This window comes from Podarcis liolepis (assembly GCF_965112155.1).
Source record: "Podarcis liolepis genome assembly, chromosome: 2".
Classification (NCBI taxonomy): Eukaryota; Metazoa; Chordata; class Lepidosauria; order Squamata; family Lacertidae; genus Podarcis; species Podarcis liolepis.
In genome coordinates, this window is record NC_139555.1 from 81,516,830 (window position 1) to 81,541,563 (window position 24,734).

The 24,734-nt window shown below is 39.5% G+C and overlaps 1 protein-coding gene across 4 annotated transcripts in view; it reads left to right on the forward strand.

The window, feature by feature from the left end:
• Nucleotides 1-24,734, forward strand: part of CACNA2D3 (calcium voltage-gated channel auxiliary subunit alpha2delta 3) — a 482,706-nt gene that overhangs the window by 162,434 nt on the left and 295,538 nt on the right. For all 4 annotated transcript variants that reach the window (XR_014522462.1, XR_014522463.1, XR_014522464.1 and 1 more), the window contains exon 4: nt 4,499-4,558. Coding sequence is in view for 1 of the 4 variants with exons in the window: in XM_083489214.1 (XP_083345340.1) it covers nt 4,499-4,558 (60 nt within the window). In the remaining 3 variants the exon portion in view is untranslated. The remainder of the gene's footprint in view (nt 1-4,498; nt 4,559-24,734) is intronic.

Here is a 24,734-nt window from a genome sequence, read left to right on the forward strand (position 1 = left end):
CAATAGCGAAGGGGCATATTTTCCCTGCTCCACCACTTCCAGCCTGGCTGGTGCAAATGACAGGGCTATGGATGTGACTCTAGTTGTCCCACTCTGTCATGTCCTGCTTCCCCAGCCAGCAGCTAAGACCGCCCACCCCCCTCGCCAAATGGCAAGTGAACATATTCCATGCATGAATCCCATTCTTTTTCTCCCTGCTTTCCTTTTCATGAAAGCCAGCCATGCTCTTTGAACTCCACAGATTAAAAAAAAAAAGCAATTTGACAATTTGGTGTGAGGACTTATTAGACCAAGTAGGTGCACATGTGTTTTGCTCTTAATTTACTTTTCAAAAAAAATTACACCAAAGCCACTTTTTAAAAAATCGACTGCATTTAAACAAAGGTTTGCATGACGTGTACATAACACACACTCCTCTGATAATGTAAGAAGCACTACATATGTTTAGCACAGACAAAATTTTAAAAGGTCCCAAATCCACATAAAACATCTGTAGAAACAAAACAAAGCAAGAAAGGATAAATGCCTCATTTTGTTAATAATGCACTCCTGAATTCAGTTGCTAAATTTTATACAGTGGTACCTCGGGTTACATATGCTTCAGGTTACATACGATTCAGGTTACATACGATTCAGGTTACATACTCCGCTAACTCAGAAATAGTACCTCGGGTTAAGAACTTTGCTTCAGGATGAGAACAGAAATCGTGCAGTGGCGGCGCAGCGGCAGCAGGAGGCCCCATTAGCTAAAGTGGTGCTTCAGGTTAAGAACAGACCTCCGGAATGAACTAAGTACTTAACCTGAGGTACCACTGTATGTATAACAATATATGAATATATTGTTCATGTTGAGGGAGCTGAGGAGGCCTGGCCTTATCTTTCACTATGGCCTTTTTAGCTACTGTTTTTGGAAGGCCAGAGGATGTCCATGACTTGGCTAAAATGGGGAGTTTGGCACTGTTGTTCTCCACTTCCAGTGACTGGTATTCAGAGGCATGATACTGAAATGAGCCTACAGCCATTGTGACTTAGTACCCTCAGTAGCCTAATCCTCCATGGATTTGTCCACTTTCCCTTTTAAAGCTGACATTTGTTGACACAGTTGAGGACCCAGTTTCCTTATTGGCACCTCTTTCTCTTTCATGCCTGAAATTGCATTGCCTGGTTTTTGTCTTAAAAATAGCCTTATGGGCGAAAGGTTGATGCATACCTTTGCTCTTAGGAATTAAAAAAAGTTACCTTTCCCCTCTTTGGAAAAGGGTGGACAGGTGTTCAAACCAAGGAGTGTAGCGTAGAATTTGGAAGGCCACCACCCTATTCTCCCTTAGCCCAGCAGCGGGACTTGACTGTGGCCTGCTAACTGTAGCCTTAGCCATCCAGTCTACAATTATGTTGCCACATGATCACTCCTAAATGTAGATTACCTTATTTTTTTTGTGGGGAGGGTAGTAGAGCCATGTAAACATATGAAACAAACTGATGTAGCAAAGGTGAAATGTGCATGGACCTTACAGAAATGATCTGAGAAATTGGAAGACTGGTGGAGTGGAACTCTGGACACAGCTAATCCGCAGAAGACTTAGAAAATGGAATGGAGGAAATTGGTCTGCCCTTCTCTTTAAATTTGATAAATTGCAATGATGTCAATGGAATCTTTTGTTCTGTTACCTTTCCAGCCTTTACATATAAATGATGGGAAAACAGTGAAGAACTCTGATGGGATTAAGATGAACTTTCAGCATATTTACCCATCTATGCCAGAATATTACCTAAAGCCCTCCACACTAATAAATCTAAGCCCTTCTCGACAAAAAGCAACCTTTTAGAAAGGCACCTGCAAACATGCAAAGTTTGCTAGGACTGAAGTCTATTCCCCACTTTTGAAATGAACCCACCAATGAGGTAATATGGGAAGTGGATCTTGGTAATGTTTTTATTTTATTTTATTTTGATAATCTACTACTGAATAGTCTCCAGAGTACTGTTGTAATCTTTCCGCAGTGACGTCAGTGCAGCAAATCGCTACAGTGATTTAAAAATAGTTTGTTCTTTGACTCCCCAAGCTATTGTGTGTAGGCTGGGTGGAAGGGGGAAATAGTTATATTATAAATGTAGTTTTGGGTAGAAGTGGCCATTCTTTCTGATATGCATAATGCTATTACTATACAGTATAACTCTACTAGACTGATAATAATATAATAAGTTAATTAACAAAAATAACAAAGATAGTGCATAGCGTACAATGTATGATCTTATGCACCCTTCCTGAGAAAGCATTTTTTCTATGAATGTGTGGGTAACTGATGTTGCTTTGAAAATTTATATGTTAATATAAAATAACTAGTTCTTAACAACCAGAAACAACGGCTTCATCTTGGCTTTATTCTGCTATTACACCCTGGTGACTGGATTTTATGGACGTACTGCTGCTCAAAATTGTCATATGAATGCTGTTTTCTGAAATGAGTGTAAAATGCTGCTTTTGGGGAGGCATTTAATTAGCTGTTCAGTTTGAAATATTATAGGTTAAGCTGTGCCCCTTTTGAATATTTCTGCTTAATTTTGTGTAATTTAACAGTACTATATACAGAAAGCTGTTTTATTATTTCTTACAAAATGTTGTGTTTTACCCAAACTGATATGAACTATATCACTGAGTTATACCATGACTGATCTTACTATTTTTAATGGAATACCAATGTTTTAGGGACAGCCAACAGAACCTGCTAGGGCAGGTACTTCAAATGCACATGAAGTGGGTAAGCCAGAGACTTGATTTTGAAATATTTTAGGGCATTCAAATGAAAGTTACATTTTTATTAAAGGATTATTCAGTGCAGAATTTTATATGTTCCATTTCATATTTGCCCCCCTCCCAGTGCTTATCAGTTGTAATTAATACATACTTTTCATGATTTATCTTTCTTTAGTGAAGGAAAAATAATTATAGGATTTAAATATCATTAATAACTAATTTGATAAGAAAAAAATGAACACGATAAAAATATATTGATCTCTTGAGTCCAGATTACAGCTGTTGACTTAGTTTCTAGCCTGAATCCCTGCTCTTCCCAAATTCCTGTTCTTCTATTTTGGCCAATAATAAATGCAACAAGCGCTGATCAGTATGTATGCTACATGTAAACAACACTCCGTAGGACAGTATAATATTGCAAGTTTGTCAGGTTGTCTACTGATTTGAAGGTTGTTGTTTTTTTACACAGCATTTTGTCAAAAACCGAGGCAGAACTCAGTTTTACACAAGATCTCAAACTTCTATCAGACTTTAGCTCTTTCTTTCCGGTTCCTGTAGCTTAGCACAGCACTTAGGATTCTGCCACACAATGCAGTTGCCTACCTGCTCGTCATTGGCTGGTGGGTGGATGAACATGCATTGTGCCATGCATGGTGTTACATCATTGAGGATGAATCCAGACTTCGCTTCTGTGGGTGAGATCAACCCCTAAGTAGAGTTCCATTCAGGGAACTCTCCCTCTGGCAATTGTAGGAGATGACTTCTGCTGATTCGCCCTGCCACCTCCCACGCACCCTCCCATACTGTTTTGGAGGATGCGGGGGGATGGGACCCTCCAGAACAATATGGGAGGTGGTGCAGGGGGTTGTAGGGAGAGACGGGAAATCAGGAGAAGTTGCCTCCCAGGCATGATCTCTCTACATCTACAGAAGTCTAGATCCCCACCCATTGTAAAGAGGAGAGCAAGTAACTTTTGCTGTCTGATTCTGCTGTCAAGCAGCTTCCAACAACTCATGTATAATAGGAAACATTTTTGCCGTAAATGAATGAATGCTCTGAAGTACTTCTGTCTGATCCTCAGCAGATTTTCTCCATGAGGTAACCCTGCTGTGAGCTTTGTTTGTGGCTCCTTTAAGTAGTAAATACTATGGATGTATATCAACTTTGTTCGTACCTCAAATGATGAAGTGAATCGGGATGATTTGGGGAAAACTCAATTTCTGAGTTGGATTGTGCTTGTTAATAAGGCACCTTGTGGTAGATTAGGGATTCCCTAAGCTTCTAAGTGTTTATGTGGCTTTAGCAGACCAAAGAAATATATGGCCATTTCCCTCCACACGCACACAACTCAAAGAAACAAAACCAAGCTGACTTGAAAAACACCCAGAGCTTGGAAGGGAGGGGTTGAGGAATCTTTATCTTTGACATACATTTCTAGTTTTTGTTCAGTCAATTATTTCCCCAGGTTACTCCAATCCCAGTGATTTGGGAGAGGGACTAAAAACGGTGTTTGGTTTTTTAGTTGAACTATGCCTTCCCCTATGCAAGTCAATTGTATTCCCCCAAACTGGGGACAGGATGGAACAGTAGGCTCCCCAGAACCCAATAAGTTTAGTGGTGCTACCACCACCAAGTTTACTAAGTATTCACAACTTGGTGCAAGGTTGTCTATCAGCTAATCAACATGAAAATATACCTGAATTTTCTAGAAAGTAATGCTTTGTTTTCTTTCTTTTTTTTTAGCGTCTTGTTGAAGCTGCAGAAGATGCTCATTTGAAACATGAATTTGATGCTGATTTACAGGTAGGAAAAAATATATCTTTTTGAGGTTAGTATGTTGAGTCCAAACATTCTGTTGTGGAACGAGCCACCATTCGTGGAAGAAGAGATCTGCTCACAGATGGACCTTTTTTCTATGTGTGGAAACTTCTGCTGATGGTGTAGAACCCTTGGATACAACTAATGGTCATCTGAAAATACAGTATCATAAAAGGCCTAGTGCCTTTATGCAATGAAGATGACTTAGTTATTTCGTAGGCTCATGCTTTCATTATTTATGACAAGATATGGCTGAATTTTTCAGCAATGTAATCAAAATTTCCAACTTTGGGCAAGACTTCAAACTCTGGAACCAGAAGCATGAGGTCTAGTTGCAGTGTGCAGTTACGGTATCTTGTTTTTGGGGGACTCACTTCTTTGCTGGAATTATACTTTTCTGTTCAGGTGGAAATGGTTTTATTTGTTTTTACAATTGCTATTCTTTTATCTCTTATTATAATGCATATTATATTGCCCTGGGACCTTATGGTGAAGGGCAGACAAGAAAACTATAAATAAAATCTACTGGCAAGAAATTGCTTTTTAGGAAATTTAACCTACAGAGATGGGATTAGAGATGTGATGTTGCTCTTTGAAAAAGCGTTGAACTTCATGTTTAGATAGCCACTACTTAAACTGGGTCTAAAAGGCAGGGCAAGGCAGTAATCCAAATGTTCTTTCATCTACTTGCACACAATACATTTTGGACTAATGCGTAGCAAGTAGGCCATGAAGACTTCACATGAAAATTAAGGTAGAAATAACAGTCCAATGGCTCATTCCAATTACATTCCAGTGTAAAGGTCCCCTTCCCATTGGAAACATAGCAAATATCTCAGCTCTCTTGAACTGTCTGGATTCATATTTTGATGAAATGGGGATGTGTATCCATATCCAAGACCAGCACTTATCATGTTGATTAGCTTATATAGTACTGAGCACTTGAAAATTGAAGCTGAAAAATAATAATCCATTACTTCGCTTTTCAGTAAAGGTCTAATGTACTGTCAATCTACATTACATGTTGCACAGTATTAAAACCGAACCCCAAAGGTAAAAAATACAGAGAGCTGGTTTTAAGGAGCTATGGAAACTTTGGTGTTTCTGTACAATTAGAAACAATATTAATCAATGGAATATTTGGAAAACCCTTCTAAAATCACACAGGAAAAGGCTATTGTGCTTATGCCCTGTTTGCAGGCTTCCCATAGACATCTAGTTGTCCACTGTGAGAACAGTATGCTAGACTAGATCAGCCTGTGGTCTCATCCAGGACTCTTCTTATGTTTTTAAATGAATAGGATCTCTGATTTTGCAAACCTATCATATTTCCTTTTCCCTATATCCACAAGAAGCCAGATCTATTGCCTGAATAAACCAGCTGCACATTTATAGAACCCATTATTAAAGATGCCTTATCACCACAGTTCATCCTCATTCCTTAAATCCTTAGGTTTGGGGAAATGCTGATGATCTTAGCACTTTCAGGTTAAAAGCCATTTGTGTTGGCAGCATGAGCCGCAGAGCCTAATCTCTGACAAGGCCTTTTGTTGTATATTGTTGCCATGGTCCATTACAACTAATCAATTGTTAATCTTGGTTTCAGTGACCTCTCTGCAACCCTTGAAGGGAGATGGTTGTTCTTTATTTAACAAAAGGAAATCTCGTAATACCATCTGCTCAGTATAAAACAATGACCAGGTTGAGAGTGAAAGCGAGGCGAAGAGGACATTGTTCTTTCAGCAATTTTCCTTTGGAATGGGGAAATTTGTAAGAACCATTAGTGCTTTCTAGTAAGCAGGAAAGACTGTATTAGTCGTATTTGGATGAGCTTGATTTAGTATTATAACACTCTGGGAACTGTTTCATGGGTCCTCTCAGTGGTTTCACATGAAATCCTTAAAGCACAGTTAAAAGCGTTGGGATCAGTAAAAGCAAGGCAATTTAGAAAGGCAGCCAAATACAAAGAGAGAGAGAAACTTAAACGTATCAAAGTGGAACAAAAAGGTTTTTGCCATCTTCCTTGGCAAAAAGCAACTCAGCGAAAAGCAGTTGCATGGCTGCTTTGATGAGCTGCCTGCACTGCAGGGTTTAATTGAACTCTAGCGGCACAAAAAAATGAGAGAGTTGTTGTATTCAGTTGTGTGTCTCCATTCACAGAAGGTTCTTCTAAGTAATACAGTGCAAAATCTTCACCCAGATGTTCATTCAGATACATGTCTGAGTGTTCCTCTGACTTACACTATAGCCTGAGATCCAGGAAGTGATGTGGGTGTTTTATGGTGCTCACTTGCACGGTTTTCATCCTCATAAAAATGGCCTCATGATCCTCTTTCAGGACCCTCTGCAGATGTTAAACCACTTTCATTGATAGCCCATGAATGTAACTAAATATGCGCTGATAAAGAGGAAATCATGTAATATTACTACTTTTTGTCTATTGTGAAATACCAAATTCAGAAAACGGCAAGCAGCTTGTTCACCATGTCCCCAGCCATCCCTCTCTGTCCCATCTTGTACATTTATTTCCCATATTGTTTTTGCTTCATATAGGTAAAGGTAAAGGACCCCTGAGAGTTACGTCCAGTCGCAAATGACTCTGGGGTTGCAGCGCTCATCTCACTTTACTGGCTGAGGGAGCCGGTGTTTGTCCACAGACAGTTTTTCCGGGTCATGTGGCCAGCATGACTAAGCTGCTTCTGACAAAACCAGAGCAGCGCACGGAAACGCCGTTTACCTTCCTGCCGGAGCAGTACCTATTCATCTACTTGCACTTTGATGTGCTTTCAAACTGCTAGGTTGGCAGGAGCCGAGACTGACCAATGGGAGCTCATGCCGTCGTGGGAATTCAAACCACTACCTTTCAGTCGGCAAGCCCAAGGCTCAGTGGTTTACACCACAGCGCCATCCGCGTCCCTTGCTTCATATAATTTCTATGCAATAAAATGTGAGTGCGGCATTATTATGGTCCTTGACACTGGACCTATTTGAATTAATCATAGGAATCTATAGTGAGGGGCATAAATAAAGCTGCCTGTTATTTTAAAGAAATAAATCAGAACAGGGGATAGGACTGTCTATCTCACTAAAATCAAATACCATGTGCCTGATGAATGGGAGAGCATAACCTCAAGCATATCTGGATTTAAAGCTTTCACTGGCTGCATTCGGCCTTGACAGAATTTCTACAAGGTCTAAGGGTCAGGGGCACTAATAGTAATATCCCGGTAGCAGCTGAACTTTCCAAACATTCATGCTTCTAATGTCTGATCATTGTTGCTTTTCTGTTGATTTCAGGTATTTTTCTAGGAAGCTAGGCTAGTGCCTTAACATCTGAGTAGATGTGTAGTAGTGAAAGAGTAGAATGCATCAGTTTCAACGAGAAGATCTGAAGCCTGCCAAACAGCATGGATGGCCCTCTGTGGGTGTAGCTCAAGAGAGATCATTTGTGGCTTTTAAAAATTAAATCTACCAGCAGATTATCCTACCTATCGCGTGAATTATCTTAAACTCAAGTGCGCAAGTAAATTCCAGAGATATGTTATGTTATGTTATGTTATGTTATGTTATGTTATGTTATGTTATGTTATGTTATGTTATGTTATGTTATGTTATGTTATGTTATGTTATGTTATGTTATGTTTATGTTTATGTTATGTTTATGTTTATGTTATGTTTATGTTATGTTATGTTATGTTATGTTATGTTATGTTATGTTATGTTATGTTATGTTATGTTATGTTATGTTATGTTATTTCTTTATTGCATTTGCTACCCACCAGTTAATACAGGTATTGTTCAACAATACAAATAAAAGAACCCCACCACATAATACCGCACAATACAGTACATACATATTTCCTAGGCGCGGCTACTATTGTCTACCTATTATTGTAAGACTAGCATTCAGGTTTGCATTGTTAGGAACCAGAAGCTACCTTAGGAAAGATATATCTCCATAAAGATCTTTGAAGTACAGCCTGCTTTCTTTCAGAAGCCCCCAAACCTCCACCAGTTATTTGACCACAGCCCTGTGAATTCTGTGTCCTTTGCCTTAATAGCAATTGCAGACAGCTAGCCAGCAGGTTGCTTCGACAGCATAAACAGACAGCGTTCCAGATACGATGTTTCTTAAAAGACACCTTTTTAACTGATTCAGAAATTGCATTAATGCTTCCAGTTCTGCCATCCTGTAATGCCAAAGCAAGATCTAATTACCGTATTTTTCACTTTATAGGATGCACTGGACCACAAGACGCACCTAGTTTTAGAGGGGGAGAACAAGAAAAAAAAACCTCTCCCTCTCTGCGCAGCGCCCCTTCAGCGAAGCGGCAAGAGAAACGGAGCCCCTTCCCTGCGCAGTGCCTCTCCAGTGAAGCCAGGAGAGCAAGAGGGATCAGTGCGCACTGATCCCTCTTGCTCTCCTGGCTTCAGTGGCTTCGCGTTGCTTTCGCTGAAGCCGTGGAGCCTGCATTCACTCCATAAGACGCACACACATTTCCCCTTAATTTTTGGAGGGTAAAAAGTACGTCTTATAGAGCGAAAAATACAGCATATGGAGAGGTTCTGAAATCTGTTTGCTGAGCACTTTGTGAATGCTACAAATGTTAGATAGCTCAGTTGGTTAAAGCGTAGTACTAACAATGCTGAGGTTGCAGGTTCGATCCCTGTAAGGGACAACTGCCTATTCCTGCATTGCAGGGGGTTGGGCTAGATGATCCTCAGGATACCCATCATTGTATGAGATGTCTGTTTTTTCCCTATGATCAAGAGGCAATAACTGTCATTGCATCTTGACTGGTATGCACTAAACCTGATTTCTTGTGTGTTGAGGCTTACTAAAATATGTTCAGAACACTATTTTAACAAAGCAAAATATCCATAATTTCTACCTACCCATTCTACAAACTGTCTTAGCTGCCTGTTAAATAAATTTAAAACCAAAGCCATTTGAACATGTTGGTTAATGTGTTTATATACCAATATGTAGTCAGAGAATTATTTAGCTAGGTGATTAGCTTGCAAAAATAAAGGACTTTATTGACATAGAAAATTCACTAACAGAAGAAGGAAGGAAAATCCTTATAAGCATCCAGTTTGCCTGCAACCATTTGTCTCGTTATTCCCAGGGGCATAATATTCATTATGATCCTATCCACATTTACTTGGAAGTAAGTCCTGTTGATTTAGTGATGGAATTTATGTGTTAAGTGTGCATTGGATTGCATCTGCAATGCTTCATAGCAGTTTCTTGGCTGGCTGGAATTCTGAACAGAAGCAGTCCACTGCAATATTCTGTTGTAGGTCCCACTTATTGCCATACACTAGTGTGGAACAAAGTGTATCCGATACTGAGACACCCTCAGCTCCTTTCCACATTTTTTTTGAGGGAAGGATTTCTAGAAGAATCAGTTGGTGAGATAAAGGGCAGATTACCCTTTCTGAAGACAGCATTACTTTTGGGGGATAATTTTAAAATGTTACACAGCAAGCCTAACCAGAAGTAAGTCCTACTGAATTCAACGGGTCTTAAGCCCCAGGTGAGTGGAGTTAGGATTGCAGGCTTAGAATTTACAGTGAGACTGAACAAAATGAATGCAGGTTTGGGAGTGGAGAGTAATTGGGGGCTTTTCATGTTTTGATGTTAGAACAATTTGTTCACAACACAAAAGCTCTATTCATGCACCTAAGCAACAAGCTGGAGAGTCAACAGGTGGCAAGCATTATGATGGCCAATTTTGCCTAGAGGAGTCAATTAATAAGTGGAAATTGGGGAAGGGGAGCTGCCACTGTAATCATGCTCCCCCCACAATGCAGTCGCTCTACCCTATTTAGATGCATGAACAGGACTAACAATCATTTTCAAAATATAATAGGGCTGAGAGAGATTTAAGGAATGTATATGAGGAGGAAAAATAGAGGTCAGTGTGCAATTATTTGCTTTAATCGAATTTTCTGTCTCAGAGCATTGCATTATATGAAAGTGAGTAAATGCGAGCAGATCACAGATGGTGGTGTTCAGAGCACTGTAACATACTTTGTAGGGGAACCTTGCTGCCAGAGGGATTAAAATAGGTGAGGGGGCTGGTTCAAGGCATACTTGGTGTTATAGCTGGCAACTTAGGAGGGTCTGCTTAAGGTCAGCATAGAGGATAATTTTGATTCAGTCAACATTTAAATGCAAACCTGCCCAATTCAGTTTCAAAGACAATATGCAAACTAAAACACAACCATCCTTTGAAATCTGCACTTCTCCGAATTCTGCAAGACAGTTCTCCCATCAGATAATGTGAACAAAATGTGCATGTTAAAATGTGCACAAAATGTCTACATTTGTGAAAATAACACAATGCTTTATATTAGAGAATAATGCTTTGGAAAAATGAGCATGTTAGGAAAATATTTGCACTAAATTATGCCTGATTTTTTGTGATGCCTTTTTTAAAAAAAACACACAAACTGGTTGTGATTGAAAAAAATGAAAAATTGAGAGATTGGTAGATCCCTAGTATGAGAGAACTACTGGTCTTTGAGACCTACCTTTTGCCTATAAAGGGAAAGCTCTGGAGAACGAAGAGATGAAAACTCATGTCATAACTTGCTGGGGAAAAGCTTGGAACAGCTGTTAGTGCTGTCAGGGCTTGCCAAGTCTAGGGCTCTGCTCAGCAGAATGAGTAGGAAGGCTCCCAGATACAGCATGGATAATTTACCACATTCTGAAGCAATACACATTTCCATCTAATGAGTGGTTTGTGTGCCTCTGTTAAACCATTAAGCCCAGAGCCTAAAACAGCACCAATGGGATTGACATTTTAGTAGGAACTGGGAGCCAGTATCAAAAACACAATAGATTTGAATTCATTCATAACAGATCCATATGCTTTGTGAGATGTATGTGCCTATATGCAGTGTTTTCTTACCTTGTATGGGGAAAAATGCAAACTGTTCCACTGGCATCCCAATCGTGTTCCCATGCTTTAACTTCTGCTATTTAAACAACAGCAGTGGAGCATAGGACTGGGAATTAAAGTGGCATCTTCATTCAGCAATTAAATTCTACTTCAATCAATGGGTGTAATTTCCCAGTTATTTTGTTTGGGATCTGGAAGACTAGATTTCTGCAATAATTCCTGCTATGGTGTGGCACAAATGGATGTTTCTGAACGTGACACTTGGCTTTTGTATGGAATTGCATCCCTTTCTGTGCATCTCAGAGTCTTGAGGCATCGTTATGAATTCCCTTTTCATTACAGTATAGCCTATCTGCAAATGAACTCCAGCAGGGTAGCATAAAACTATATTATGTGAAATGACTTATACGCTCCTAAGTGATGATATCATGGCATTTACGCACAAATCTGATAATGAATATCGTGGACACAACCTTTGCTATTGGCTACAGCATATACATTTCAAGCCCAGATTGAATATAACACCCTCCATATAGATATATCCATAGCTTTTGACTATTTTGATACTCATATTCATAAAAATGAGGTCAGGAAATCTGTCAAAGCGTCTTTATTAAAAAAAAGGGGGATCTCAGCTAACCCTTTTGTTATTTCCTTTCGTGATCTGCACATATATTTCTATAGAGTTTCCTGATGGGTTTCTTTGAAGGGCAAGCATTAACAGATTTCTGTAACTGATTATCATTTGATGCATAATGGTGAGCTCTGCTTTCCATTATCATGTAGTCAAATGTATTAGTACTTTAACTTTCAAATGCATGTAGGGTTTCTGTTGGTTTTGCAACAGCTTACTATTGTTCTACTAGTTTATGGTTAGCTCTATAATTTTAACCAGAGCAGGACACATTTTATGGAGTCAATTGTCGGGTTCATGCTATGCTGTATCCACACAGTTAATTAACCATTCAGCTCTAGCTTTTGTTTTGTTTTGTTTTGTTTTGTTGTTGTTTTGTAATAGGGCAACCTAGCTCAGACTTAAGACTTTGTTGTGTGAGTTCCCTTTGAAATGAAGTGAGCCAGCAGATTGTGCCCTGTGCTTTTAGATCAGGGGTCAGCAACCTTTTTCAGCCGTGGGCCGGTCCACCGTCCCTCAGACTATGTGGTGGGTGGAGCTATATTTTGAAAAAAATATGAACGAATTCCTGTGCCCCACAAATAACTCAGAGATGCATTTAAAATAAAAAGCACACATTCTACTCAAGTAAAAACACCAGGCAGGCCCCACAAATAACCCAGAGATGCATTTTAAATAAAAGGACACATTCTACTCATGTAAAAACATGCTGATTCCTGGACCATCCATGGGCCGGATTGAGAAGGCGATTGGGCTGCATCCAGCCCCCGGGCCTTAGGTTGCCTACCCCTGTTTTAGATCATTAGAGCTGTGACTAAGTTGGCATTTAAGAGAAAACATTGACTTCCCCTTTAATTGCAGTGTGTTCATTAGCAGTGCTTTTTTTGTTCAGGAAAAAAATGAAGTTACCATTCAATTGTGCACTCAATTCATGAACTCTTGGAACAAAACCTGTTTAATTCAATTAGTTTAAAAAACAACAATGGCAAATTGATAATTTTGAATACATTTGGGCAATTTGATAAATGAGCACTTGAAGACTTCTGGCATTTACATAAAACATAAATTAATGATTTGATTATTTCAAAAATGTGTAGTCCTGTCTTAAATGGTGCTGCCGTCTTAACATAAATATTCAAAGAGAGGGGAAAGGAATACGAAAGAAAACTGCAGTCCTAAACCTGCTAACCTGGGAATAAGCTTTATTTAAATCAATAGGATTTACGTCTACATAGACTTTCACATGGTTGTGCTGTTAGGCTGCAGTCCTATATCTACTTAACTAGAACTCCTGGGAGACAGTCCTACTGAACTCATTGAGATGTACTTCTGAGTAGATTGTGCTTTAATTGTGTAAAAGAGAACTGACAGATAAAGCCCAATCTCATTTACCCAGGTGGCCTGAGGATCTAGCCTGTCTTACTGGTAAAATGGTTAAGTAAAGGTTGGAGATGGGACATAGACACTCAAATCCAAAGCTCCACAGGAATTCCCAGGCAAAAAAGAACTCCCATTTAAGCAAGAGCATCCTAATAATTCATCCTAATAATTTCTGTGGCAGAAATAGGCCAAGCGTACGTGTGTTTTTGTGCATGTGAAAAGCTGTCCCTGAAATTAAGCTCCAGGTAAGTTCCTGAACAGCCAGCTCAGTCTTCTTCTTCTTCTTCTTTGGCGATCACTTGTAGCCAAGTAAGATTGTCTTCCATAAACACGGTTTTAACAATGAGTCCATAAGTGACTGGGGAGGCCAATTCTGGATCCACACGTCTTCCCACAGTGGGGACATTGGTTTCTGGGCGGGAGTTGATCACGGTGTGGATTTGCCAAGTGTGCCTTCCTCCTAGCATGTTTCTCCCTTGCATCCTGAGTTCAAGTGTCTTCAAAGTCCATGACACCTTTAGTAAAGGCTGTTCTCCAACCGGAGTGCTCGCAGACCAGTGTTTCCCAGCTGTCAGTGTTTATACTACATTTTTTAGATTTGCCTTGAGACAGTCTTTAAATCTCTTTTGTTGACCACCAGCATTACGCTTTCCATTTTTAAGTTCAGAATAAAGTAGTTGCTTTGGAAGATGATCATCAGGCATCCGCACAACATGACCAGTCCAACGAAGTTGATGTTGAAGAATCATTGCTTCAACACTATAGTAGCCGGGAATTCACTACCTAGTTTGGATAATGATTAAATTTAGATCACTGAATGTTTGCTGTATTGGTTTCTTTTTTCTGTTTTATCATTAGAATGTTACGCATGCAATTATGCTATATTAAGGGATCAATTTAAGCCTTAACCTTCATTAGTAGTAATTAGATGCCCGAGAGAAATAATACCATCCCTAGGGACTCAGGCAAGAATGAATCCATCAGCATGTGAATTTGTCTCCATTCCCATATACTACAAGCCTTTGACTCTTAGATTGGGAAGGCCCCTTGGGATTGGGAAGTTGGGGTAGGGGTGACAGAACGGAAGTGTGTCTGTATTTCCATCTCAGCTTGTTATAACTGGATTCCTTTGTATTCTTTGTGGAATTTTCAGTTATCACTGTGTTTGTTTTGAAAATTGGATCTACTTTACTGATAGGGAAGTATCTATGACCATAACTTTATTTTTGTTTCTGAAGCTCCTGAAATATGCTTTGAAAATCTGTACAGCCACCTGTGAGACCACACTGTTGACATTTATACTTTCTGAGCTGTCATTTTTCTTAAATGTTAAGCAGTGCTTTTGTTGTATTTGCTAAAATATAAGTATTGCAACCATAGGTTTCTGTATCTCAGTCAAAATCAGCATTCCTTAGCAGTAATTAAATTTGCAAATGACAAGTAATAATTCACATTTTTCATTTTCATATTCATCTTAACTGCTGATATTAATAACAGTGCTTTCACTGTTCACTGACTATCAGTGTCATTATATAGTCATAAATACTAATGCCAATTAACATGTCGCCAGAGATGATAGATCTTTAATGTAATGACTATAGTTGAAATATTATTACCATCATTAAGAAAGAGCAGCCTCATAATGGAAAAAGTGAATTGTAAACACAAAGTCCAACCATAGTATTCAGTAGCTATGGGTAGCATTTAATTGCTGCTGCCATTTAATATCTGTTAAGTGCCATCTGTGTGCTAGGTGCTGCACAGACATGACACCATTTTTGAAAAAAAGAAAAGATGTTCTTTACAAAACTGTGTGCCTGGTTATGCCAAGATGTCTTGTAGTTCACTGGGGGAAATGGAAACCACCACCCAGGACTCAGCTGGATTGGTAAAGAAAAAGTGATTTATATGCATTGTATATGCAATATAACATTGTGCCACCAGGTGACACTGTGGAGTCCTGTTTTTCTCTACCTGTTTTCGCTGAAGCTGAAACGCTTCTTTGATGTGTCTAGATTCAGCCTCAGGCAGATAGAGTCAGACCAAAGCAAAGCTTTAGGCAAGTCAGGACCACAGACAGCTCTCAGTTGGCCTGCTTCCTGAGATATGGAAGGTGTCCCAGCAGCGAGCTGAAGCCAACTGAAGTCTCCAGTAGACTGGCAAAGTTGTATTATAGTTGACTCTAAGGCCTTGGCTGTGCTCCTTTAAGTGAACCTTGTCTGATTCTGCAGGCACTGGCTTTTATTAAATGGAGGGGGTGGGGATGTTATCGGTGGCTTATCCTCTGGTCTGAGAAAGTTGGAAGGGCTACATACTCAGGCCAGGAAGAGGTGCTGAAGTTCCCCTCTGTCCTCTAGTTTAGCTGGAAACTTCAGAAGCATTTCTAAAACAGAACAGGGTCTGGGACACATAGTGGCATATGCATGATTAATGCATACATAATTTGTATGCATACCATTTGGTATGAAGTGCAAAAAACCTTTGGGTGAAGGGAAATGTTTTACCTGCAGGAAAGCAGGAGGGAGACACTCCTAAGGCTCCACAAGAAAACCAGAAGAGGTAAGGTTCCTTTCTGAGGATGGGATTTACCTTGAAAGTAAGCTAAGTTCAAAAAAGAACAGTTACTTGGAATCCCTACCCATGAGAATTTAAGCAAAATTTTCTCTACCCTTTGATAATATTTGAATGCAGTGTATTTTCTTATTAATTGAAGGGCAATAGCCAGGAAACAACATGCAATCTCTTTTGGACAGTATTAAGAACATGAGAAAAGTTGTGCTGGATCAGGCCAAAGGCCCATCTAGTCCAGCATCATCTTCTCAATTTGGCCAATGGGAAGCCTGCAAAGAGGACCCGAGGGCAAGAACACTCCCTGCTCCACTGGTGATTTCCAGCAACTAGTATTTGGAGGGACTTGAGCTTTTTTTCTGCAAGTGAGGAATGCTTGAACATCCTGGATGTTATCTTCTTGTGTGGATTTGGAGCATGGCCATTTAGTTTAGCACAGCACATTAATATTAAACTGGATGCAAGAAATTGCTGCTCTTACACTCTTCTAAAGTGTGTGTGTGTGTGTGTGTGTGTGTGTGTGTGTTTGAACTTTCCCAACAGTTCCCATTAATAATTTGAGCACATTCTGCAGATGTATCTTTCTTCCTTAATATGCTTTTGAAACAAGTATGCATCATATTAAGTCAACAGAAAACCAAAATTGTTGGTTTATAAGACACTGTTTTATATTAACATAATAACTGTTGAAGTTATTGTGTTGAAGGGGTTCTCAAGCTCTCCGAATGCTTCCTTTCTAAATAAGCTTAGAGATTTAACTCCCTCACCACCATCTATTAACTTATTTAATCGTTTAAAACTCGGGCCAGCAGGGAATAATATGTAGCGTAATATCCTCAAAACATAACTTTTCCTCCATATTTTCATTAGTATGGGAGTTGCAAGGCATCCAAGTTCAATCTAGAGGAATGTAATGAATTACTAGTGAAAACAGTTAAAAGGCATTTTATAATACCACTAGCCACTAGATGCCACTGTTGTTTTATACCAGTACAATAGAATGAATTTTTATGTTTGTTTTAAAAAATAAGTCTTTAAAGAAGTCATGTAAGAGAATATGGGTGTCTGGAGCATTTTTGCTTTTACATTGCACCATTGTTGATATAATTTCTTTCCTTCCACAACCAACCCCCCCCCAACAGTTTATAGCATTTTCACATGTACTTTATGCTGTGTTATATCTGTACGGTATTGTGCCTTGTATTTTTCCTTGAAATTGCAGGGTGCTGGCATCCCTTTCACATGAATGCCCTTCAAGTCATGTGCAGTTATAGCTGCACTCTTCTTTGTATCTATATCTAAACAGGGATGTTCTCTCAGAATTCTGCCAATATGACAACCTGGCATAAAAACACGACTCATAGGTCGCGCCCTGCTTTTGAAGCTTTCCCCAAAGAAGAACGGGAATTATAGTTTGTTAGGGATGCTGAGAATTGTAGTTCTGTTGCTCTGAACACTCCTCTAAATCTAAAGTCATGTGCATTTCAGAAACCTAACCAAATCATAGCTGCAGAAAATTGGTGGTGGTGGTGGGGTTCATACCACAAGCATCTCTGCTGATGGTAGTTGTAGAATGGACCCCTGTAAGATTGTTCTCACATAGGAATGGGGAACTTGGTTGCCCTCCAGATGTTGTTGTTGGAGTCCAACCCTCATCAGCCCTGGCCAGCACAGCTAATAGTCAGGTCTGATGGAAGCTGCAATCCAATAACATCTGGAGGTCCACCCACAACATGGCTGTCTCATACTAACTAAGAGCCAAACCAGACATCTGTGTGTTTGTTAAACTACCACTTATCAGCTTGTCTGGAAAGTGGGTTGGAGGTTAACACCTTTTATATGCCTTATGTGGTCTACAGTACTCCTGTTGCTGTTTTGCCCCCAATGTTCTATATTTCTTTTCTTTTTTTAATGATGTGTGTGCCCCTTGAAAGGGCTTTTTAGTTCTGAACGCTGGCATAAAAGTATTGGAGCAGCAGAATAAATCCAGTAAAAGGAATGTACAGGGTAGGGGAGAGAAACTTTTTCTTCCCCACTTCACATCTCTGGACTCTGCTGCTTTTTCTCACTGCTGGTTGTATTGTGATATCAGAAACAGATTGGGGGAAACATCTTAAAGCTCTCCTCCCTTGTATACTCAAAAATTTTAAACATACACCTAAAGCTCATAGCTGAATCCGTAAGCTTCTGTCTTGTAGGTCTAGTTTGGCCTAAAGACTACAACATTAGGGTATGGGTAGAACAAACAGGTGGAAGGCCCCTTTTCTTGAAAACCAGATTATAAAATGTATAATCTGAGGCCCTTTGAACTACATTTGTGAAGCTCCTTTCTAGGTGGAGCTTAGCTCCATCAGACAGAAAACAGAAAGATGATCCAATAAAGGTTCAAATTGTCTGACACTAAGTAACAATTGTATGACTTTAAATTATGTAGATTTCTGTCTGCCCCAATGAAACCATTTGTTTATTTCTTCCTACACGTTATAGTAAAATGTAATAACAATTACTCAAAATATGTGATTTACTAATTCACTTGGGAGTGCAATCCCATGTGCTCTTCCCTGGGATAAGTCCCATTCAATCCAGTGGTGCTTACTTTGGAATAGACATGTGTAGAATTGCACTGTGGTAATTTTTCTTTTAGGATACAAGCAAATGACACTTTTTAGTTGTACATCTATTTACTGTTCTGTAGCACAACAGTTAAAACTCTGATACCCCATTCTTAAACGCTTTGGGATTATTTCAGGAAAATTTAAATTCATAACCATTGATTTTGACCTAGCAGGCTTTGAAGCTCAAGAACCCCCTGGGGAGTCAAACTGTGGGGCCAAAAATGGCAAATGTTTTGTCTTTTATGAAATTAATTGCTTTCAGAAGAGAGATACAAAAATTTATAGGAAAAATCTGGGATCCACCCACATTTAGGATGTTGCGATTTATTTGCTGGGCCACCAACGTACTTGGCCACTAGTATACCCTCTCCCATTCTTTCTGATTATCCTTTTCCCTTGTATAGATTTGTCCTCTCTCCTTGCTTTTCCTTGTATGTGTGTCCTGCAAATACACAGCAGTGATGCAGTTTGTGCTGCCGTTGAAGGCAGGTTACTGTGCATTGGATTGCATCTGTAATTTCGAAACACACGCTAAAACAGATCAAATGTACAAGAAGAGAAAGAGAGTCTGATAATTGGGTATGGAAATAAGGCATCAGACTCATGACACAGAAGACAGGAAAATGGAACTTTTAAGTGTGTCATCTTCTTAAAATTGAGCAATAAATGGGACATTTTAAAGTATGTAGGTCATGTTCTCCCCTAACCTAACTGTTTGTTTTCCTTTTCCCACATGTGTAATGTAGTAAAATCTTATTACAATGGCTGAAAGTATGTGACTCAGTAATCTGTTTGGTAATGGCCTTCCGCTCACTCAGTAAGAGCTTTTTGTGGTCATCAGCAAATGGTACATCTTAATTTTGTATATATCATCTCTGCTGCACCACAACAGTGAAATAAATATCTGGCAGACATTACATATTTCCACTCTTAATTAAGCTAGATCTTGTTCCTCAAAATCTTATTAATTCAGAATGTTTTCCTCAAGTTTAAAATGGGAACATTATGAAGGAATGTCAAATAATCAAATAAAGTCAATTTGCTGAAAATTTCTTTTATTGTCTAAAGGAAAGCATATGCAATACACTGAGTGCAACAGACACAAAAATCACTTATTCTGTCTCACAGTGAAAGACTGCAACCCTTAAGCCATCTGCAATTCTCTTACGGATGTTTAAGTGAAATAAGACCATAGTGGCATAATGACTGCATATATTGCTAGCTTTGACTGTGTGCTTAAACAGCAACATGTATACCAACCCCTATATCCAATAACTTGTAAAATTAATTCCAGATTTAGGATATTTACAGTATTTACTTCTGTTTAAAATACTTATATCCTGCTTTTCTTTGAGCTCAAGGAACCACAGGTGGGAATACAGATGATCTTAATGCACAGGCAGACTCATATGGGAAAATGAAGTCAGATACACTGGTTATAAACTATTTATAGTTATAGAGACCCAAATTGAGGCTCTGAACCTGAACCCAGAAACAGATAGGGAGCCATTGCAGCTGTTTTAGCAGGTCGGGGGTGGTAACATACCAGGCATCAGTCAACAACCTGACCACCATATTTTGAAGACACTGACGTTTCTTATCTTCAGATTAACCACAGCACATTGGAAGCAGAGACAGTTTTTTGTCTTCTTGGGACTGCCTACCCCATTCCTTCCAAGGAGCATAGATGGCTGGAATTTAAAGGTTGTGGTTTGCTTCCAATGCACCACAGATTGTGTAACAAAATGTAGCGGGTCAAGGCACAGGTGGTTGAAGAGACCTAAAAGCTCTTCTGCATCTATGGAATACTATAATATAGAACTCTTTACAGTTGCAGCATCACCCTAATTACTTTGGGAGCTTTGAATTTTTATGTAAGGGCAATTAATTCTTGATGCAGGCTTGGGCACCGTAGCAAAAGTGAATAATAGCCACTTAATAGCTCCATACTGTAAAAGAGGGACTCGGCAGGTTTAGGCCCCAGCAGCTGCACAAAGGTGCCAGGATTGAAATAAAGGACCCCATTCCTCATAGAACATTTCAAGCACAGTGAGTGAAATCCACCTGATTGACAAGATGACATGACCACATCCCTTAACTCACTGCATCTCCCATTGCTCTGTTAAATTTATTTAATAGAATTTTTACACTACTTACTAGTAAATAAAACCTCCAAGCAGCTTAAAAATGTATAACATATACATTCAAATAGTTAATAGATGTCCAGGTTAAAACTACATTAAAAATAGAAATATAAATAAATTCAACAGTTTAAAATGTACATTATAATTACAGATCAGCTTTGCATGTCTGAGTCGGCTTGCCTGAACAAAAAATCTTTTAGCAAGCACTGAAAGAGTCTTCTTCTTCTTCTTCTTCTTCTTCTTCTTCTTCTTCTTCTTCTTCTTCTGTGATACAACAAAGGCCATCTACCTAATGTCAATGGGCAGGGAATTCCAGAGTTTAGGAGCTACCACACTATAAGATCAATTCCTTACAACTGAGGAATGAACATTATGCAGCCATTGTAAAAGTGCCAGTTCTGCAGATTGAAGTGGTTGAATGGGCGTATATGGGATAAAGTGATCCTTTGAGTAAGCTGATCCTTAGCTGTTAAGGGCTTTATATCCTAATTGTAACACCTTGAATTGGGGCTGGTAACAAATCAGCTGCTAGTGCAGGTCTCTGAGCAGAGATGACACATGCTGAGAGGGACTCATTCCTTCTCAGCAACCGCACTGTAGCATTCTGCACTAACAGAAGGCTTCCAGACGAAATGCAAGGGAAGCCCAACAAAAAACACACTGCAGTGATCTAATCTTCAACACAGAAATGTGGTGTTTAAACCAATGTTATGGGATACAAAATGGGGTTTCTCTAGAGCAATGGGAAATAGACCCAGGTTGCTGCGTTTCCCACAGCTTCTGCTGAGAGAAAGAGATGGGGGAGAGAGAGAGAGAATGAGAGGTTTTCTTTTTTAGAAATGGTGACTGCAGTGTCTGTCGCTGAACTGCCACCAGCAGCCAAATAAAAACCTGAGAGAGGAACGAGAAGAAAGACACGCAAGAGCATAGGGAGTGATATCAGGGTGAGCCAGCTGACCCCAATAACTGTGTTGTGAAATGATATGACTCAAATAAAGGACTTTCAGTACAGATTCTGACAATGAAAAATGGGGCATACATTACTTCAGCTAGGGGAGAAAAAAGCCAGATTCCATAATTGTGTTCTGGCTTTGTTTGGATTTTCAGGGAGACAAATATGCACATGCTTGATTGCATTTTCAATGGGGAGAGGGGAGGGAATTCGCCAAACTATCTTTCAGTTCTTTCTACATTTTCCCACAGTATGAATTAATCACATTTAATAATACTAATTATATACTTTATACATACCAAATTCCTCTATAAACTGTGGAAAAATGTGAAGACATTTCCAAGCCTGGAGCAAGTTTGACAATGAGTCTGTGTATGTGAGTCCATAATTGTTTGCCATGTGTCATAGTCAGGCCTAATTATTCTTTGCTGCTTTGCTCATGTGCTTTGCTGGTAATTTACACTTCCAGGAAAATAGTTGAGCAAAACTATGACATGGAAAGACATGGGCCTAAAGTAGAAAAATTAAGCTGCATCAGAGTTTTGGTACTGATGGGCAAGAGACTTTTGTGATTCATGATACAACCCAAAACACCAACTTGGCAGAGACTATAAGAAACAGTAACCACAGAAAATGAAGGCCAAGTGTAAGGTGTATGTCAGCATAGCCATAGGCCTGAGTTGCTCATTTTAAGTCTGTTTGTGGAAAGGAACAGACCATTGTCTGAATGCAGTTCCTGTCCACTATACAAAGCTGTGTGAGGTCTGCAGCAGGTTATATGGCAGAAACGTCTGAAGGGGTGAAAGGTCAATGTACAAGCAGCTCATGCTTTTGTTCCATTGTGAGGAGCTGAGATGAAGTTGAAAGAGGACATGAGTGAATTTTAACAAATCACTCTACATCTGAGGCCACAGCACCAACAGGAGGATTGTGGAACAAGCAGATGGAACAGGTGGTAAACCCTCAGATTCTGATGGTGCTATGAGGTCTCAGCACCAACAGTGAAGGGACCTCTTTAGCAGAGAAAGGGATGACAATGATACTACTTTATGAAGGTGAAAATGAGCCCTCAGAGACTTGTAGTGCTCATCCTGCAATACCATGGGACATTTCCATGTCCGATGAAGAAGAATCTTATGTTTCCACTATAGAACAAAAAGAACAGAAGAAAAACCTTCTGGATCAGGCCAACGACCCATCTAGCTCAGCATACTGTTCTTAGAGTGATCAACCAGATGCATGTGGGAAACCTACAAGCAGGAGTCTGACCCCGGGAACACTCTCTCATCCTGAGGTTTCCAGTCCAGCAAGTGGTATTCAAAAGAGCATAAGCTACATCAGGCTAGTAGACACTGATGGAGTTATCCTCCATGAAATTGTCTAATCCTCTTTTAAAGCCATCCAAGTTGGCGGCCATCACTGCCTCTTGTGGAAGCAAGCGCCATAGTTCATACATGACACGAAGAAGTTTTTTCTCTTTTCTGTCCCGAATCTTCCATTGTTCTGCTTCATCGGCTGTTCACAAGTTCTAGTGTTACAGTGCAATGCGCAATTTCATTTTTTTCTATCATGTCACCTTTCACTCACATTTTCTCTAAGCGCAATAGCCCAAAATGCTGTAACCTTTCCCCATAGCAGAGTCACTCCACCCCCTCGAGCACTTTGGTTGATATTTTCTAAATGTTTTCCAAGTTTAAAGCATCCCCTTTGAGGTAAGACAACCAAAACTGCACGCAGTATTCCAAATGTAGTTGCACCATAGATTTGTATAATTGCATTATACAAATTGGCAGTTTTATTTTCAATTCCTTTCCAAGGATTTAGCTAGACTGGTAAAGAAAAACCGATTTATTTGCATTATATATGCGATATATCATTTTGCCACCAGATGACGACGTGGAGTCCCATTTTTCTATACCTGTTTTCCCTGTTTAAATTTACAGCAATTTAAACTGAAATGCTTCTTAGACCAGTGAGCTTAGTTTTCTTTTGCACTTTTATTATTAGTAATTTTGGCTAAGACTTCTTACTCTTGAATCACTACCATGAAGTAAGTGGTGCCTGTGAAAATGCTTCCAGAAGGTTGACATCAATAAATCTCATAGACTTGAGACCTTGAGTGCCTTTGGGCATTACAAACAAGTGACAATAGCATGAGTGCAAGAGCCTTGTGCCACCTGTATAACAAGTGCAACATGCACACCTCCCATTTGGGTGACTGCAGGGGAGTTGTGCAAGACCCCACTCCCCACATTACATGGGAAGTGTAAGAAGTGTGCTTCATGAAGCAGTGATCCGCAGAAAACATTTCTTGCAAAATGTGGCCATAGTAACACCAGACTCTTCCTAACTCTGCGCAGTAAGTCTGATTCCTCCAACTTAAGCCTTAGAGCAAACCAACATAAACCCCCTCAAGTGTACACCCCTTCCGAAATAGGCATTCAATTCCTACAAGCCCCAAAGACCTATTGACGGAAAATAAAATAAAAAAGCATTAAAAGCAAAGTAATGTTGTAAGCATCTCTGTCTCTGAGAGATTTACTAATCCCCATGTTACAAACTGATGTGAAAGATTCCTCAGTAGTGAACACACTACTCACTCTGGCATTTGCTGGCCAACAGCAAAAACTGAAAGAGCAAGATAAAATGAGAATTAATTTTACTTTAATGTCCCTGCAGACTTGGTGCTCAAGGCACTGCTATTAAACTACAAGCTTTGCAAGCTTCACATAAGCTACTGCCACTCTCTAAATCCCCAAGTTGATTTTCTGTGTGCCTTTAAAGAAAGGAAAAGGGGAGGGTGGGAAAAAAAAGTTGTGGCTTCCATTAGGAGACATAAATATCAAAATTCAGAACACTTACATTAAGAAGAATGGTTGAAAATGTCTTTTTTAACAAGACACACAGGAGAGTGAAGATGTAATCAAGAAGAGGCAGAATTGAAAGCAGAAGGAAAG